The sequence below is a fragment of the Sinohyriopsis cumingii genome, chromosome 15 (genome assembly GCF_028554795.1).
Source record: "Sinohyriopsis cumingii isolate HCF-2022 chromosome 15, ASM2855479v2, whole genome shotgun sequence".
NCBI classification, from domain to species: domain Eukaryota; kingdom Metazoa; phylum Mollusca; class Bivalvia; order Unionida; family Unionidae; genus Sinohyriopsis; species Sinohyriopsis cumingii.
In genome coordinates this window covers 107,989,382-108,005,922 of record NC_142975.1, presented here as the reverse complement: position 1 = coordinate 108,005,922, position 16,541 = coordinate 107,989,382, and the positions used below count along the sequence as shown (strand labels likewise).

At 34.5% G+C, this 16,541-nt stretch overlaps 1 protein-coding gene across 4 annotated transcripts in view; it reads left to right on the top strand.

The window, feature by feature from the left end:
- Positions 1–16,541, top strand: part of LOC149782442 (leucine-rich repeat-containing protein 71-like) — a 107,709-nt gene that overhangs the window by 6,055 nt on the left and 85,113 nt on the right. For all 4 annotated transcript variants that reach the window (XM_089933847.1, XM_089933850.1, XM_089933848.1 and 1 more), the window contains exon 2: positions 15,314–15,420. In XM_089933847.1, coding sequence (XP_089789973.1) covers positions 15,314–15,420 — 107 coding nt within the window. The remainder of the gene's footprint in view (positions 1–15,313; positions 15,421–16,541) is intronic.

Below are 16,541 nucleotides of genomic sequence, written 5' to 3'. Positions count from 1 at the left end.
CCTACAAGAACAACACCGTATCAGCGTATTACAGCTCAGTTTTATTGCTAATCCTACATGAAAATCTCCGTATCGGCGTATTACAGGTCAGTTTTATTGCTAATCCTACAAGAACAACAGCGTATCGGTGTATAACAGCTCAGTTTTATAATTAATCCCACAAGAACAACATCGTATCGGTGTACAACAGCTCAGTTTTATTGCTAATCCTACAAGAACAACACCGTATCGGTGTACAACAGCTCAGTTTTACAGCTATTTTAATACACTGAAACCAAATTCTGGATATTGAAGCAATAGTGATTTTCTCTCCTTTATATATATATATATATATATATATATATATATATATATATATATATATATATATATATATATATATATATAAACGTTTGACATTAGATTTTACATAATTAAAAGGGCTGTATGGATGTTAACGTTTGGTTGTGGGACTTCCTCCTGACATGTAATAGACAAAGTGTACCAGAATTGGTAAAATAAGTATAAAAATATGTTTATTTCCAGATTTAATATTTTTTAAAATAAAATCTACTGCTTGAATAAATGTAAAATACCTTTTCCTGATGATGATGGGCGGAAATAAAATACCAAAGCTTACACCTGAACAAACTTATTTTAATCTACAACCATTTCAAAATATCAAATAGCATGACTAGAAATAACCTCAGTTGAAAAAGAATAAATATTTGCTCCATCATGGCCAGAAGAACATACCAGTTCACCAAGGTTTGAAGTTCCTAAATTTATGGTTGTAAAATTATACTATTGGTGGTGACCGTATCTCTTTTGTTTCCGAGTGACATGGTTACGAAAATGGCTATTGTCCGATACAACGATTAACAGGAGCTAAATGCTACAAACAGTGTAGAAAAGAATGACATTCCAAAGACTGATATACAATTTGTAATATGATGACAAGAAAATGTAGACGACCAAAAAGGAAGACAAAGCGAATAAAAATATGGAGAGAAAGTTTTGTTTTGTTTTGTTTGGTGCTTTACGCTACAGCAACACGAGTAGGTTATTTAGTGCCAAGGCAATTGGGGGAAAATGCCTTGCCCAAACTGATAACTATCAACCAATATCTTTGTTGTTGGTGCTGTGCAGCTCATTTAAAAAAACTGTGCAAGCAAAAATTGTTACCTTTTTGGCTGCAAAATCTGGAACGAGGTTCAAAACGGCGACCTACTGGAGCTCAACATGTTGCAACACTTTATAATAATAATAATAACAACAAAGAAAGATTCCCTCCACCCCCACCGAACAAACGAGCTCAGTTATATACGAGTCAGTGATGGGACTGTTAGGATTCTCAACCGAAACTGATTGGCGTAAACTTCTCCTGGTTAAATTCTGCATTCTGCCCAATAAGATCATCTCCAGGCAAATATTTATCATACGTCTTCACATATATTTTGATAACACTCAGTCTGAACAGTTATATTTTATTCCAGATATTTGGAATCTACTTCAAAAACGTGAGATTAAAAATCTCCTGTTGAACTTCATTAATCAATCAATTTTCCCTAGCAAAGCTCAGTGGAATCAATCGGTCAACATGACTATATTTGAAACGAAAGAGACTGCATGACGGGACGCAATCAGTATATACGTCAGGATTTATATCGGTTTCGACACCTAAAGGAAAAATGTGCCTTACTATGTTGTACTACTTTGCGAAGATCAGTTAAGAACGTAAATTAACCAGGTTTATAGCAGAACTGTTTCTGTAAAAAGTTTTGTCAGCCGCATACGACCTACTTCGGCATTTGGTCACATCATGGTTATTAATTAAACAAATTGTTATCTGGTAGGTGTATGACAAGTTCGGACATGAGTTAGACATATATCTCAGCCAACGTAATAACTAAACGTGAAAAAACTGGCCTTGAAACTTGATCGGATTTTTACTTTTAAAAACGCCACCCCACCACACCCAAAAAACTTTATCACTCTCAGTCGACTTATTCCAGTCTCGTTATTGTATCACGATCACGAGTGCATGCTCTAGCCCGAAGACTAAAGGTTTTGTGAAAATCAAAACTTTCCAGATCAGCTGGAACCACAACTTTTGAACCAATAAGACTTCATTTCAAAAAAACAACAACAAAGAAAGTTTTCTTCATTAATGAACCCGAACTGTAATGATAAACTTCTTTCAGATTTACGTACAACGATTATGTACCACTATGTATATTTTAACGTATTTTTAATTTCTGATACCTCACCTCTGTCTGCGTGGGTTCGAGTCCAGGATTTGGTAAATGTGGATATGTGAAAAAGCATGCCGGTAGCTTCTCGTGGGTCGGTGGTTCTTCCCGGGGTTTTTCCGGGTTCTTCCTCTACCATTAATACTGGCCACCATGCATAGCCTATCGTGTGCTGAAAAATGGCGTTAAACCCACAACAACAATTTCTGATATCCAAATAATCCCTTCCTCGTCTGTTTAAGTTTCATGGGTATTATTGTATTTCTGGAGTGTTTACTGTGAATTATCAAGGTAAATTGGCAATTTTCTTTTCCTGTTTTATTCTTTCCATATTTGTAAATAAGCTTTCCTTAATAAGGAAGTAATTGTTATTGGTTATTTGACTGATCGATTAATTGATTGATCAATTGACCGATCGATTGATTGATTGGTTGGTTTGTTAGTTTGTTGGTTGATTGTTTGGTTGAATTACTGTTTGATTGAACGGACATGGTTCAAGTACACAATTATCCATTTGGATACAGTCAGTAATGTAATTATGCACGTCGACTGTCTACAAGGTTTCGCTTCACTGACTTCCATGTTGTTTGAAACGATGACGGAATAGATGGCATATAGACAGAAAGATAGTATAGGTAGATCAATCAAAGAGCCGACATTACATTCGTGTTTACTATTACGGTTCATATTTTGTTTGAACTGGTGTCCCAGCAATATTTAAGTATTCGAATGAATGTAGAATGACAACTCCATAATTTGACGCATAGAAATAAAAGAATTTGTTTGACAATGATTCCCTGTACTTGCGTTGATAATACACAGGCACAAAACATTACCAACAATTACGTGAATCACGGTGAATACTGTATGAAAGTATCTTGTAATGAGTTGATATCCTGTAATGAGTTAGTTGCTATAATTATGGGTTTGACGGTACTTAATGATCAGTTCTGTTTAAAATGTGCGGACATATAACAAAGGCTTATTACATTGTTAGTATTTATTGTTTGCATTGTCTACAAACGTGTTGATGTAAAAAGAATATCAATGGTTTGATATTATATTGGTCACAAAAATAAGAACTGAAGAAGGTAACCCGTCTACCGTTTCATGTGTTGAAATTCATAGCTGTCCTCACCAGAAAGAAAGTACATTTACATCGACTGAGGAAGAAACAAATACTATTTTTGTATTCTCGTAGTGTTTCCATAATCTGAATGGAAATACAATGGATTCGTTTAAAAGGTAGTATTCACACTCTGTTTCAAACCAGATAGTTCGATGTATGATATTATTGAATGTTTTCAAGCAAAATTCTTCCTTCAAACTTTTTTTTATAGTTTAGGATCTATGTAGTGATTGCCTAACAGCTGTTTTCTTTTTTGTTTTTGTGTTTGCGATGTTGCTTTTTCCGTAGACGAGGGATGGGTCTCACGTGAGTATTTTGTACTCTTTACATCAGTGGTGAACATCAGTAGTAAAGAGGGTAACAATTCTACAACAATAACCCGATTATTTCGAGCGTACGCATCCTTATATCCTTATACCAAAACATCTGTAAAACACTGATACATTTCTAAAACAATAAAATGGTTAGAACCGGTGTAGCAGGCCAAATTAATCCCTGCCCAGATTAAACCCGTGTATAGTTTGGCCCAGGCTAGAGTACACTCCGGGAGATAAAGTGTCCTAGGCTAAACTATGCCCGGGGGTGTAAAATAGCCTGGGCCAGACCATACCCCTTCAGACCAGAATATGCAACACTTGTATATTAAATTAATATTTACTTATCGTTCTGGTCTTTACTTGTAGCAGGAAAACATGAACAACAATCATCACTGCCTTTTCTGAGTTTATTGAGGTATGTTTTAGCTTCAGCTTAAAGAAATAAGAATACCATTGTGATTTAAAAACTCGAACATTCTGATGGTAGTGTTGGAAATATAATAGTTAATCAATACAATTGGACTGGAAGAATGTGAGGTATATATTGTATCATGATTCTTGATTCCTTCTTCAAGTTTTCCACAAAAAGCTCAAATTGTTGTGCATTGACACTACCACGATAGTGTACCACATGAATAACACTGTCTCTGGACATGAAGAGTATGCATATATATATATATATATATATATATATATATATATATATATATATATATATATATATATATATATAATCTTATCTTGTATGTATATTCCTTGACAGACTACGAGTACGACTGAAACATGTCACTTAACTTACCTGACAAAGCTGAATCCTCAATAAAATGTTGAAAAATTAAGTAATTCTTGTGTATATCGCTCAACACTATTGATATCATGGGGGTATAATTTGGCCTGAGGGGTATGAATTGGCCTAGGCCATAATATACCCCAGGGGTATAAATTGGCCCAGGCCATAATATACCCGGGTGGGTATAATCTAGCCTAGGCCGCTTTAACCCCAGGTATACTCCGGACTGGGGGTATACTAATGCCTGTTACACCGGTTTAAACATCATTTTATCAACACGATAACATGTCTAGTACCCTCCATATTTAAGACAACCAACACACTAACCACTAACCTCTAGACAGCATTGTAATGTATGATATTATGTCTATGACACGTTTTTTGTTTTGTTTTTTTGGTTGGGGGTGGTGGTGGTGGTAATTACTCGTTGTCTTGCGGGGTTAGGTGGGTTCTTAGAAGAATTAAGTTATTTTCCATTGGATGGGTAAGGTAAGGTAGTTTCTTTTACAATGTGGGAGATTTGCAAAATGTCACTTGCTGAGTAGGGGCAAACGGCATTTTTACCCCTTATGCTTGTATATAAGGAGAGAACTGGGCAATTGATTTCATGCCTTTTTTGTATTCTTATTTCCAATGTTCTTGTTGTAACATCACTCTACGGATGTAATTAATGTGGCGTTCGGTATTATTTAGAGGAAACATTTATTTGGACTATTTACTGCTCATTGGACTTAAATAGTACTTTAGGACTGATGTGAAATTATTAAAAGGAGTTGTCAACAATGCCATTGTGATATATTAGGACTGTTGGTAGACCAGTACATTCAACTATCTTGAATTAATTCGAAACATTTGATTCTTTGACTTGTGTGTAGAACACTTTAGGATTATTTTGGATTTAATTTATAATACTTTAGGTTCCCCTTAAACTTTCATTATATAACTGGTAATTGAATTGCTTGTTAATTGTTTTAAAACTTGTTGGTTTTGTTTCTTTCCGCTACATAGTTTATAACCGTACAGTCATATAGTGAATTGATTAGAACGGAAAAGAACCTTTAACTTTTTCTAAACATAGAGAATGGTTAAGGTAGAACAGAATATTACTGTGCTGCTACAAGTAAGTCCATTGTAGTAGTATGTGTTTGACAGCTGGTACGCTGCTAACCTAAGTTAAAGGAAAATAGATTTAAAATAAAAACTAAAGACAAAGAGAAGTTATAGTAGTTAACTGTGTCTCATTTGTTATAAAGAGTCTCAGACATTTTTTGTATGCTTTGGACCATATCTGACAACAATTTGCATTTAAGTAAAAAACATAACACTGAAACTTTAACATGTACAAAAACAGTATATAAGGAAATTCGCATCCGTGATAGTTTGGCACACGAGTACCATCAAGCCAATTCTTTCGCTTAAGTATGAAAGTGGAATAGGTTATTTGGTCCTTAGTCGAGGTAGTATGACATCAAATCGGTACCAAGGAACTAGTTGATATTTCTTCTGATTATATGGCATATGAAACCGGAGTGATAATCAAATTTCTGGAGACGGTTGCACTATGTCTACTATTCGAATTGCTTCTAGAACTCATTAAAGTTGGCCGATGTGACGTGAGAAACCAAAGCACCAACCCTAGTAATCAACTGTAAGAAAGGACGATGAATTATGTCTTTGGTGGCAGCCGGATGCTTTTTCTTATTTAAATACTCATAATGGTGAGTACTGAAATAAATGTACTTAAAGTAATAACATGTGAAATATATATTGAAAGCTTTAATATTTAACTAAATCAATGATGAAGACTTCGATACTTGATTTACCCATTAAAAAAATAGAAACCAATTAAAAACTCCTTTAATACCAACTGAAACAAGAAAACAATGCGATTATAAATTACAATTTAAACGAAATTAGCACTAAAAATCTTGGAGGTTTATTTTAGCGAAATCTATCAGAATTATGACGAAACCCATCTAAGCGCGGGAGAATGTTGAGTTTAGATGATTTAACAACGTAGCAAGACCTATTAATATAATGAACAGAGGTGAATCGGATAATATCAGCGATCATTTGTTTGACAATTTATATACCAAATTTGGACAAAAAATAAGTGCAAAAACTTTACGAATAGCAGACATTATTAAGCATTTAACACTGTATTAAGGTATTGTAACGACTCTATGGAAGCTAAGCAACAGAAAGAAGCAAAACCAAGTTCTAGGTAAAATTTAATAAATAAATTAAATATTTAAGTTATTAATTGAAAATGTAAGAGGAACTTACGGTATTATAAACTAAATCCAAAACATTCCTAAAAGTTCTATCACAAATAAAAACTAGAGTATTCGGAATGAAGTCCAGGTCTTGAATGTGTTGAAATGACAAGAATATTGATGTATCACAATGACAGTGTCCATGATGTCTTTGAATGAATTCACAATAGTCCCAAAATAATATTTTAGTCCAAAAATGAGCTTTTTGCAATTCCAATGAAATCTCAAAACAAATGATTCCTCTCAAATTAAATATATGCACAGCATTAAATACAGCTGAAGACTGATATTAAAACAAGAACAATACTAGGAAATATGAATGAATAAATTGTTCTCTTCTTCCTGCTTATATACTTTCTCAAGACTCTATTACAAATTTATGTCGCAATACATCCCACGTGCCCTAATCATCCAACAGAAAATTACCTCAAACTGGAAACAGGTTCATTATGTAGAATATGAGACCAAATAAACACGCTATTTACAGCTAATTCTCTAAAAAAGGATTCTATACTCACTGACAAAAAAATAGTCTTGTAATATGTTGTTTACACGTGGTCATTACAATCTGTAATCACGACAAAAAATGAAACACACAATAAAGATATACATAACAGTATCATCAGCTCAACCTTATGGCCTTTAAAATCTTTTCAACTTCGCGTATGTCATCTTTTGTTGCAAAGATATAACTCCTGTTTGCAAAATATTCATTCGATATATATCTTCTTCCTTTAAGCTTCAAGAATCGGCTATTATTAATTGTCTGATTTTAAATATCTCTTCTGTAAATTTAAAAGTCAGTTCTGTGTAAATATTGTATATTCTGAAATTCTGACAGTTTCACTGTGTGCTGAATGTGTCAGATGTTAAATAACCAAATAGACTGATGTGTATATTTGATGTTTTCCAACTTCCTCGCATGAACTGGAGTCATGTCTATTGATATGTTTTCTAACTTACTTGCTCGCTTCAGCTATAGTCATGGCTATTGAAAACTGACGATTTTTATTCTATCCATAAATTAACTTTGGCAAAACATCATCCTGTTTTCTAATTTTGTTGTGAGTGAAATAGTTGCACATTCTGGGTCCCCAATGGCTCTGTGGTTAGCATGCCGGACCGAAAGAGTGCACGTTCTAATCTTACTATCGGAACAGCCTAAATTAGCAGCTTCTGTGTATCCTTGAGTAAGGCACTTCACTCCTATTACCTTGGGAGTAAATAACCTACTTGCGTTGCTGTGCCGTAAAGCACCAAACTGAAAGTTCCACATTCTAGTCGGAAGAATTCTGTTCTGTTGTTTTACGATAATTTTTTTGTCTGTGTAACATTTGGTTGTAAAACTCTTTCCCCTCATAATATTATATCTTTAAAGGTTTTCTACTTTGAAAATTTCTCTTAAGGCGTTGTGTATGTCGTGTCATATTTAGTGTTTTTAGAACACTTTTTTCAGCCTGTGCGCATTTTGAAAAGACATGTGTCATTGTGGAAATGAATTTACATCCATCAATGCATTTTTCAACAACGAAAACAATGTCTGCCACTGTCATTAACGTTACTAACGTAAACCATTTTGCAAGAAAATATTTTTCTGGCTTGCTTGTGTAATGTGTAGGTTGATTGTTCAGTTTACCATTCTTCAAATTAGCGTAGTTATCATCTTTTTCGCATCTTTACTTTTTTGTCTTGCTCAACAAGATCTTCGACGTATTCTAGTTTAAAACGCATATAAAAAATCCAGATAATATCTTACCTCCGTCAAATTGTCATTAGGCGTTAGCAAGAAGCCATTATGATATCCATCTTCTACCGAAATGCATATTCCAAGCAATTTTGCAGCAATTCTTCAATCTTTTTAAAAGTATTAATGATTTCAGATTTTAACTCTGACCATATCTTTATATCATCCAAACTCGTAGTTGTTATCTCTTAATACATATATATTCTTTTATGCTAACCCCATTTAATATGTATTTGTCATATATGGAAACTATTAAATCCATAACAATATATATATTAGTAGAATTATTCATGACATTCAATTGTACGCAGTTTTCTGCTCTACTCAATGCACATAAGTTGATTACAATGTAACTAGAAACTAGAGGTTTTTCGTTGTGACTTATAAATTTACATATATTTTAGCGCTGTTCTCGCATATGAGTATGAGACTGTTTGATCTAGTTTTAACCAGTTGACTGTTGTATAGATTGATCAGTGTAGAGGAGACATTTGTATACAGAGGTAAGAGAATGTTTAAAACGTTCCTTTACCGGTTTACATTTTTCTCTAGAACTGTTCTTCTGATTACAGCTTATCTCCCTAGTTTCCCGCAAGTAACTAACTGCGAAGCGGCTGAAATAACAAAACATTGAATAGGAAATATATAAACATAACAATCTTCAAAATTATTGTTGAACAAAAATGTCCACCATGTTACCAAATCTTACTGATGATATTGTATTTTATCGACCCCATTGCCATCTAGTATTGAAAACAAACTATCTCTGTCTGCTTGTATCTATATCTGCATCTGTCTCTGTATCTTTGTCTGTATGTCTGTTCGTCTGTCTGTCTGTCTCTCTCTCTCACACACAAACACACTTTCGTAACAATTGTTGTCATTTTGTTTTTTGGATGCATGTATGTGTCTTGACAAGAATCTTAAAATAACAAGAAATATACATCATTTATCAACACCATTTAATGAGTGCCGCATCTGTCTCAGTTTTGGTATCATTTAGCTTTCCTTCACTACTCGAGGAGCACGGAGAGTTTTTTGTTTGTTGCAGATGTCGTTCTGAGTGCCTTTATATTAATCACTTGCAAGCTTTAGAATAACGTAAACATTGTTTGTAAGCTCACAGAGCAGCCGCATAATAGGAAATGAAATCTATTCAATCATGTTTATACGTACATACTTTCATTTTTTTTTTCTAGTTCTTGCCCTTAGTACTTTCTTCTATTTAATGCAAACTTTGTCAACACACTTACTCAAAAAGCGAGTATTCTATGCTTTTGATATTTGACAGACAGGTTTATGTACTTAGAATTTGACACCATGAAAGCAATTTATCGCTCTGTTTTTCGATCTTCTAACGTGTGCAGATGAATTGCCTTATGTTTTTTTTTTTAAGTTGCACATGCATACGGATTGGTTATAATTGTATGCCTTAGATATCAGTTTTACATAGGTTATTGATTTGTGGATAATTTTGTAATAGGTTATTTTCTCGGCTACATTTGGGTCATACTTCTTTTCCACAACAATATTGTTTTGATGGGGGAGATTTGCACCGTTCTACTTCGATTTTGTACAGCAAATTGGAATAAAAATAAAGCTCACTTTCAATCTACTCTTGAAACTGTTGTTGTTGTTGTTGGGTTTAACGCCATTTTTCAGCACACGATAGGCTATACATGGCGGCCAGTATTAATGGCGGAGGAAGAACCCGGGAAAATCCCGGAAAGAACCATCGACCCACGAGAAGCTACTGGCACGCTTTCTCACATACCCACATTGGCCGAATCGGAGACTCGAACCCACGCAGACAGAGGTGAGCGCTTTAGACCACTCGGCCATTCGGGGCCCCACTCCTGAAGCTCTTGAATGAATTTCTGTGAGGCTCGGAAGAGAAAAATGTTTATATTTGTTGTTGTGCATGTCTTTACTTTATTTTCCTTTTTAACTAAGATTGCACTGTTTTACTGTTAACTTTAATTGTTATTGAGATATTGTTTGTTTTTGTTGTTGCTTTTATCTTTCACTTCGATTAAATCGAGACTAGTATATTTCTAGTCCCAGAATTAGGTTGATTTTGGGGAAAGTGCAGCTACAAATGAAAATATAAAACAAAAACACTGTACTATAGACTAATTCTAATCAAAGTATGATTAAAATGAGAAATAACTCTCATGAGAGATCGGTAAGTTTATGAGTGAGTACCACGATTATGCTGAAACAACTATTATTCTTTACTGAGAAAGGTACATAACTCTTGCAAAGAAATTTTTTAGCCTCACGCAAGCGATATGAAAACTATTATTTTGTAATGTCATCTAACTCATTTTTGTTTACAAAATATTTTTGTAATAATTAATAAAATAGGATAAGTTGTTTGAAACGTATCACGTCTGAGGTGTTCACTGAAAAGCTCTAAAACAGCCGTGTAGATGTATTTTTCTTGAAATCAAGACTGTTTGCGTGTTGTCAAGAGTAACGGCGATCAAGATTGCTAGAAACGTAAGTAGACCTTGCGTGCGCAGTGATATAAAATATTAATGGAATTTGGCATATTAATACAATAAATAAAACACCGTTTAGGGTTCTGATTCTTATAGTTTCTAACAGTCCTTGATAAAGAACCATATGCAAGTTTATTTTTTATGGCTTGATGTGATCGGGTGGAGACACTATTTTTGTGTCGGTAATGTTTCCGCTTCTTATGTTGTGTTCGTGAAAAGGCTCGATCTGCTTCGGAAGCAAGAAGTTTATATCATCCAAACACGGTATATTTAGTGGGTTATTTTACACTCACGGTATCATAATTTGATGATAGTTGCCCATAGACTTGCATTTTGACTAAAATGATAACTTATAATGTCTCTAGCTGGATCCAGGTTCAAACATTGGGATTAGGGCTCTAACGGAAAGGATTTTTAGTGGAGTGGATCACAAGGGCTCGTTACAAAGAAAATCAAGGGATGGGGGTTCTAACCTGTAATAATATTATTACAAGTTAGAACCCCCATCCCTTGATTTTCTTTGTAACGAGCCCCTGTGGAGTGGATGGGGAGGAGGACTATGTGTGAAAATATTTTTTACAGCACAGAGCACCCACCCGAATACACGTTTAGCTCCTCCTGTTATATCCCAAATCCCTGTGGCCTCAGTATCCAAGCCTATAAGAGTGTCCACAACAGTATTTCCTTTACTGGATACTTTTGAACTAGTATTGTCACAGTCCTTGTTTTCATGGAAACCTAATTTTGTGGCAGTGTCATAAATTAACATTGTTCCAAAGAATGCACCTCACAGTAATGTTATGAGTACAACATTTGTTAATGGTAAAACAGGCTGATTCCAACTATGGCTGATTCAAATCAGGCTTATTTGGCCAAATTGCTGGCTGATTCGGACCATGTTAAATATTCTTAAGTTTTTCATTGGATTTAAGAGCAACATTTACATTTGTTTACAATATGACATTTTTCATTATTTTCCAGGTACATAATTTGGGCTGAATCAGCCATAATGGTTTGACTGAGCCAGCATTCTTGTTAACATTAATTGACACAGAGTCATATAGACAGAAAATGTTCTCAAAATTCCTTTTATTATCAATTACGAATCGACCCAATGATACATACCATGAAAAAAAATGTTTCACTAATTCTTTTTCTGATCAATAAGTCCTAATAAAAATTATTATTTTAACTATTTTGATGGGGAAAATCATCTTCCCATCACAACAGAGAGTCAGTCAGCTACTGAACATGTGATGGCAATGTGACTCAGAGTGGATAACTGCATCAGTAACACAGTGCAGAATACTGTACCTCATTATTATGTTTGATTTGTAGTTGTCATCACCATGTTTGAGGTGATTCTTTGTAAATTATTACAGTTTGTATATGTGACAGAAAAGACAGGCAAGGTCAGGACAGATCATTGAATTTCCAAGATTTGTCAGGAGCTTTGACCTCAGAAGAGGGAGGATTCTCATCAATCCAAATATTAGCATGCAAATAGAGAAATTTATATTTTTCTATATTAAATTATATATATCATCTCATCAAATCTATCCTTTCACAGTAGCTTGTCACCATTTATTGATTCCTTTTATGTAACAAAGGCATTTTTAGCATATTGTAGGAGATAATTGCCTGGATTATATTGTGACAGTCCTCATTGTTGCTGATCTTAATACTTATTAGATGATTTACTTACTGTTACTGCATCTGTTTCCTCTAGAGTCGGCCTAAGTTTTCCTCAGAATGGAAAATGTCCTTTCAGTGTATGCACTGGAATGTGACAGTGTTTATACAATCATGAAGTTTACAGTATTTCCTGCCACAGGGTAGATCCTGATTGCTGATTGCCTGTCATAACTTCTCAAGATTGGTACGGTCTGGGTCTACTGTTGTTTTAGTAGCAGTAAAGATACTCCACATGAGGCAAACATGCATACATTATGCCATCACACCGTTTGTAACTATAAGCCCAATTTACAGATACATTTGTTTTGCAGACAGCTTTGTTATCATTATCATCACTCTTTAATAATGAACCGCTCCAGTGGCCTAGTTGGTTAGAGCATCCGCCTTGGATGCGGGAGGTCATGGGTTCAATTCCTGGCCAAGTCATATCAAAGACTTATACAAATGGTACTAACAGCTGCCTTGCTTGGTGCTCAGCATTAAGAGGTTAGTGTTAGGACTGGTCAGCCTGGTGTCAGGATAATGTGAATGGGTGGGACATCATGCTGCATGTCTGCAGCATGATGCCCCAATGCTAGACATCACTATAAACTGCCACATTGCAGACATTGTAGCGATATGACTGATTTTTTTGTAAAGCTACATTGAAAATCCAAATCACAAATACACACACTTTAATAATGACAATCTAATTCTACAAATGGTTATTGATTGCTAGTAGTATTGATGAAAAGACAAAGATCTCATTCATCCCAGGCATTACAGATTAAGGTGGCAATCAGTAACATATACCTTAGTCTGGTTTAGGTTCATGTTTGTAAAGGATTATAAATCAAGGTCAGTTGTGTTTATATCAGTTCCTATATAGCAGTTGTTCATAGTAGTGTAGATTGTATATTTTGCATAAAAATCGTGGTCACTGGTTGTGTTCTGCAGGTCATCAGTCATGACAATGAGTTTATATAATACATTATTCATAATCATCTTCCTATTCTGCTTCTTTTTCATCTTTTTCTTCTTCTTCTGCAATTAAGATTCTGATTTCTTATGAAGATTAAAACAGACACCATGTGAGTAGTTTTTGTCCATTTGGTTTCCTGAGTCAGGGAACATTGTTTTGAGCAGATCTGAAAAGTGATCAGCTGTCAGAAATGAGACATTATGTCCAGCTGTAATATTGGCAGATAGTGTCTTGATACATGTAACTGTATCCACATTTGATGCAGGTTCCACAAAAATTGATTTCATTGATGACATATTTTTTGTTGCAGTTAAAAAGTTTTTATGAGATGGGGTTAAGCAGGACATGTGATGTCATTCTTGCCACCATAGCAGATTTTAAAATCCGTTTTACAGGAAGAGCAGAATGTTTATTTATGTCCCTTTGAACTTGATTCCATCCATTGAAAATCATGTTTCCATCCATCATTCTATTTTATGTGATTTTTTGTTGCTTTGATTTTTGGTGTTTTGGCATTGAGAGGTAATATACAATTAAACATCTTGTCAAACTTTGAACGGTCTGAAGTCAAACTGACCCAGATTTGTGTTAATAACACTTTGATAATACACGTACTGTCTTTGAAGTCTCATTAAAGGACTACCACAACTGAAGAAATGTCTGTTGTGCGCATTATCAAGGGGACTCTAGAAAAAACATTGTCTTTACAAACTAAGGGATTGAAGTCAGTTCAGTCACAAGATTATGAACTGGGAAAACAAAGCAAGTTCTGCTTTTACAAGTTAGGGGATTAAAGTCAAATTTAAATTTTTTAAATTTTTTATGTTGTACTTATGAAATGATCATAGTTTTAGGTAATAAAACATTGGTTTATAAGGAGAATATACTGTAGTCTAATACATATTAATCTTGCCTCCCCCCTCCCCATGACCTGCTTTCTAAATTAAGCAATACAGGAGAAGTTGCAAGACATTATTCATGAACAGATGCACATGTCCAATCCAGATTGACAGGATCACTTAATCTCTGCCATTTTTTCTAAATATGTGGTAGAATAATTTTCATGCAGGTTGTAGCAATATTGTGCTTTTGTTTAGTTAGATACAACTATGGGTAATGAAGTGAATTTTTCGGGTTGGGATGACTTTAACTATTATTCAAAAAATGATGTAATTCAGACATTAAAATCTGTTTGGTACTTTTTGGTCTGCATTACTGTGGTATCTCCATTATAAAGTCTAGCTAATGGAACAAAACTGGCTACACGTTTTAGGGTTTGTAATGTTGGACACATGGACTTCCTGGTTCATGATGGTAGTTGTATGTTTAGAACTGAAACATTGTCTCTTGAATTGTTTATTTTTGAGCAGTTGCTGTGTTTACACCTGTTCAGAACATTTCCATGACATTCCATTGAAAGACAGTTGACCTCCTATGACACATTGTAAAATTCTCCTAAAGTCTTGCCCACTTTGGAAAGCAGGAGAAGAACGCTATTTCTGTATACTGTGCAAGTTACAGAATGTCTGCTCCTTTATTACCTTTTTGGAACTTTTACATGCTTTTTAATAAATCAGCATGTTTGACACTAAGTGTGAATGTTACAGCAACTCGGTATACTAAGGTATGATATCTAATAAGCATGTATTGCTTGTTTCTTTTTCAGTTTGGCTGCAAAGATCAAAATGGGGAAGAAAATAGAAAAGGGTGGCAACAAGGAAAAAAATGCCTCTGCCACAAGTCAGGATGAAGAAGACCCAAATAAAGCATTGGGTAATTATTCCCTTACTTCTGCACAATGACTTTTGGAATTTGGATCCACAGTTAGGGTGTGAGGCTAGAGTGTGTTTGGGGAAACTTGTGCATATACATGTAAGGTATTGGAGTGATAACTGAGAAAAATATGGACATAATGATACATTGGTGCAGACTTCTAGCATTATTTTTGTTGTTCAGCCACTGATAAAATTACCAGCTTTAGGTTCTGTAATTTTGTCTTTATCTTTGAAACAAATTTGTATCAATAATAGTAAAATAGATAAGATGACATATAAAAGTAGGGTTATAGTTTACACAGGGTTGTGTTTTTGCTGTGCAAAATATTCGTTCTTAAAGAAATAGGTGTTAATTCATGTAAGACAAGCGAGCAATATTAGGTCTGCTTGCAACTCGTCATTATTTTTTGTGTTTCAGCATGCCATCTGAACTTTTGTTTTATTTTGACCTTGTTTGCATGTGAAAGCATGGTAGTGAGTTACACCAATGAAGTTCTCTGACATGACAGACATTTGTAAAGCAATAATTTTTAAATTATAATATTATTCTTTTGGTGAAAGTATAGACAGGTTAGTCCATCTGGACACTTCCCTGATCCCTAATATTTTTAGGATTATGCATACTGTTCTTATCATTTGATTTGTCTCCCAGTACAATTTGTTGCTGAATGCCCTTGAATTTAAACTCTCCCAGGATGATTTATATTGGATCTTTTTCTTCAAAATAGGGCAAGTAAATATACTTGACATTGTTTTTACTATTTATCATGACATATAAGGCATTGCCCTTCTTAGTTGAACTCAAACTCCATTGTGGGTCACAATCTACCTATGTCCTTCTTCGTTTGTATCCGAAACACCCTTTTGGGTTACATCTTATCTGTGTGCTTCTTCACTTGAATCCACACTCCCTTAAGGGTAATATTTTGCCTCTGTAATTCTTCATTTGAATCCAAACTCCTGTTTGGGTCACATTTTGCTGTGTACTTAAATTCCCCATTTTCATTCTGTTTGAATTACATTTTTCACCATACTATTTTTTTTTTTCAGTTTCTGTACAAACTTGCTTTTTCTTTCTGGCTCAAAATTATCAGTTGTCTTCAAGCCCAAAGCTTGTGT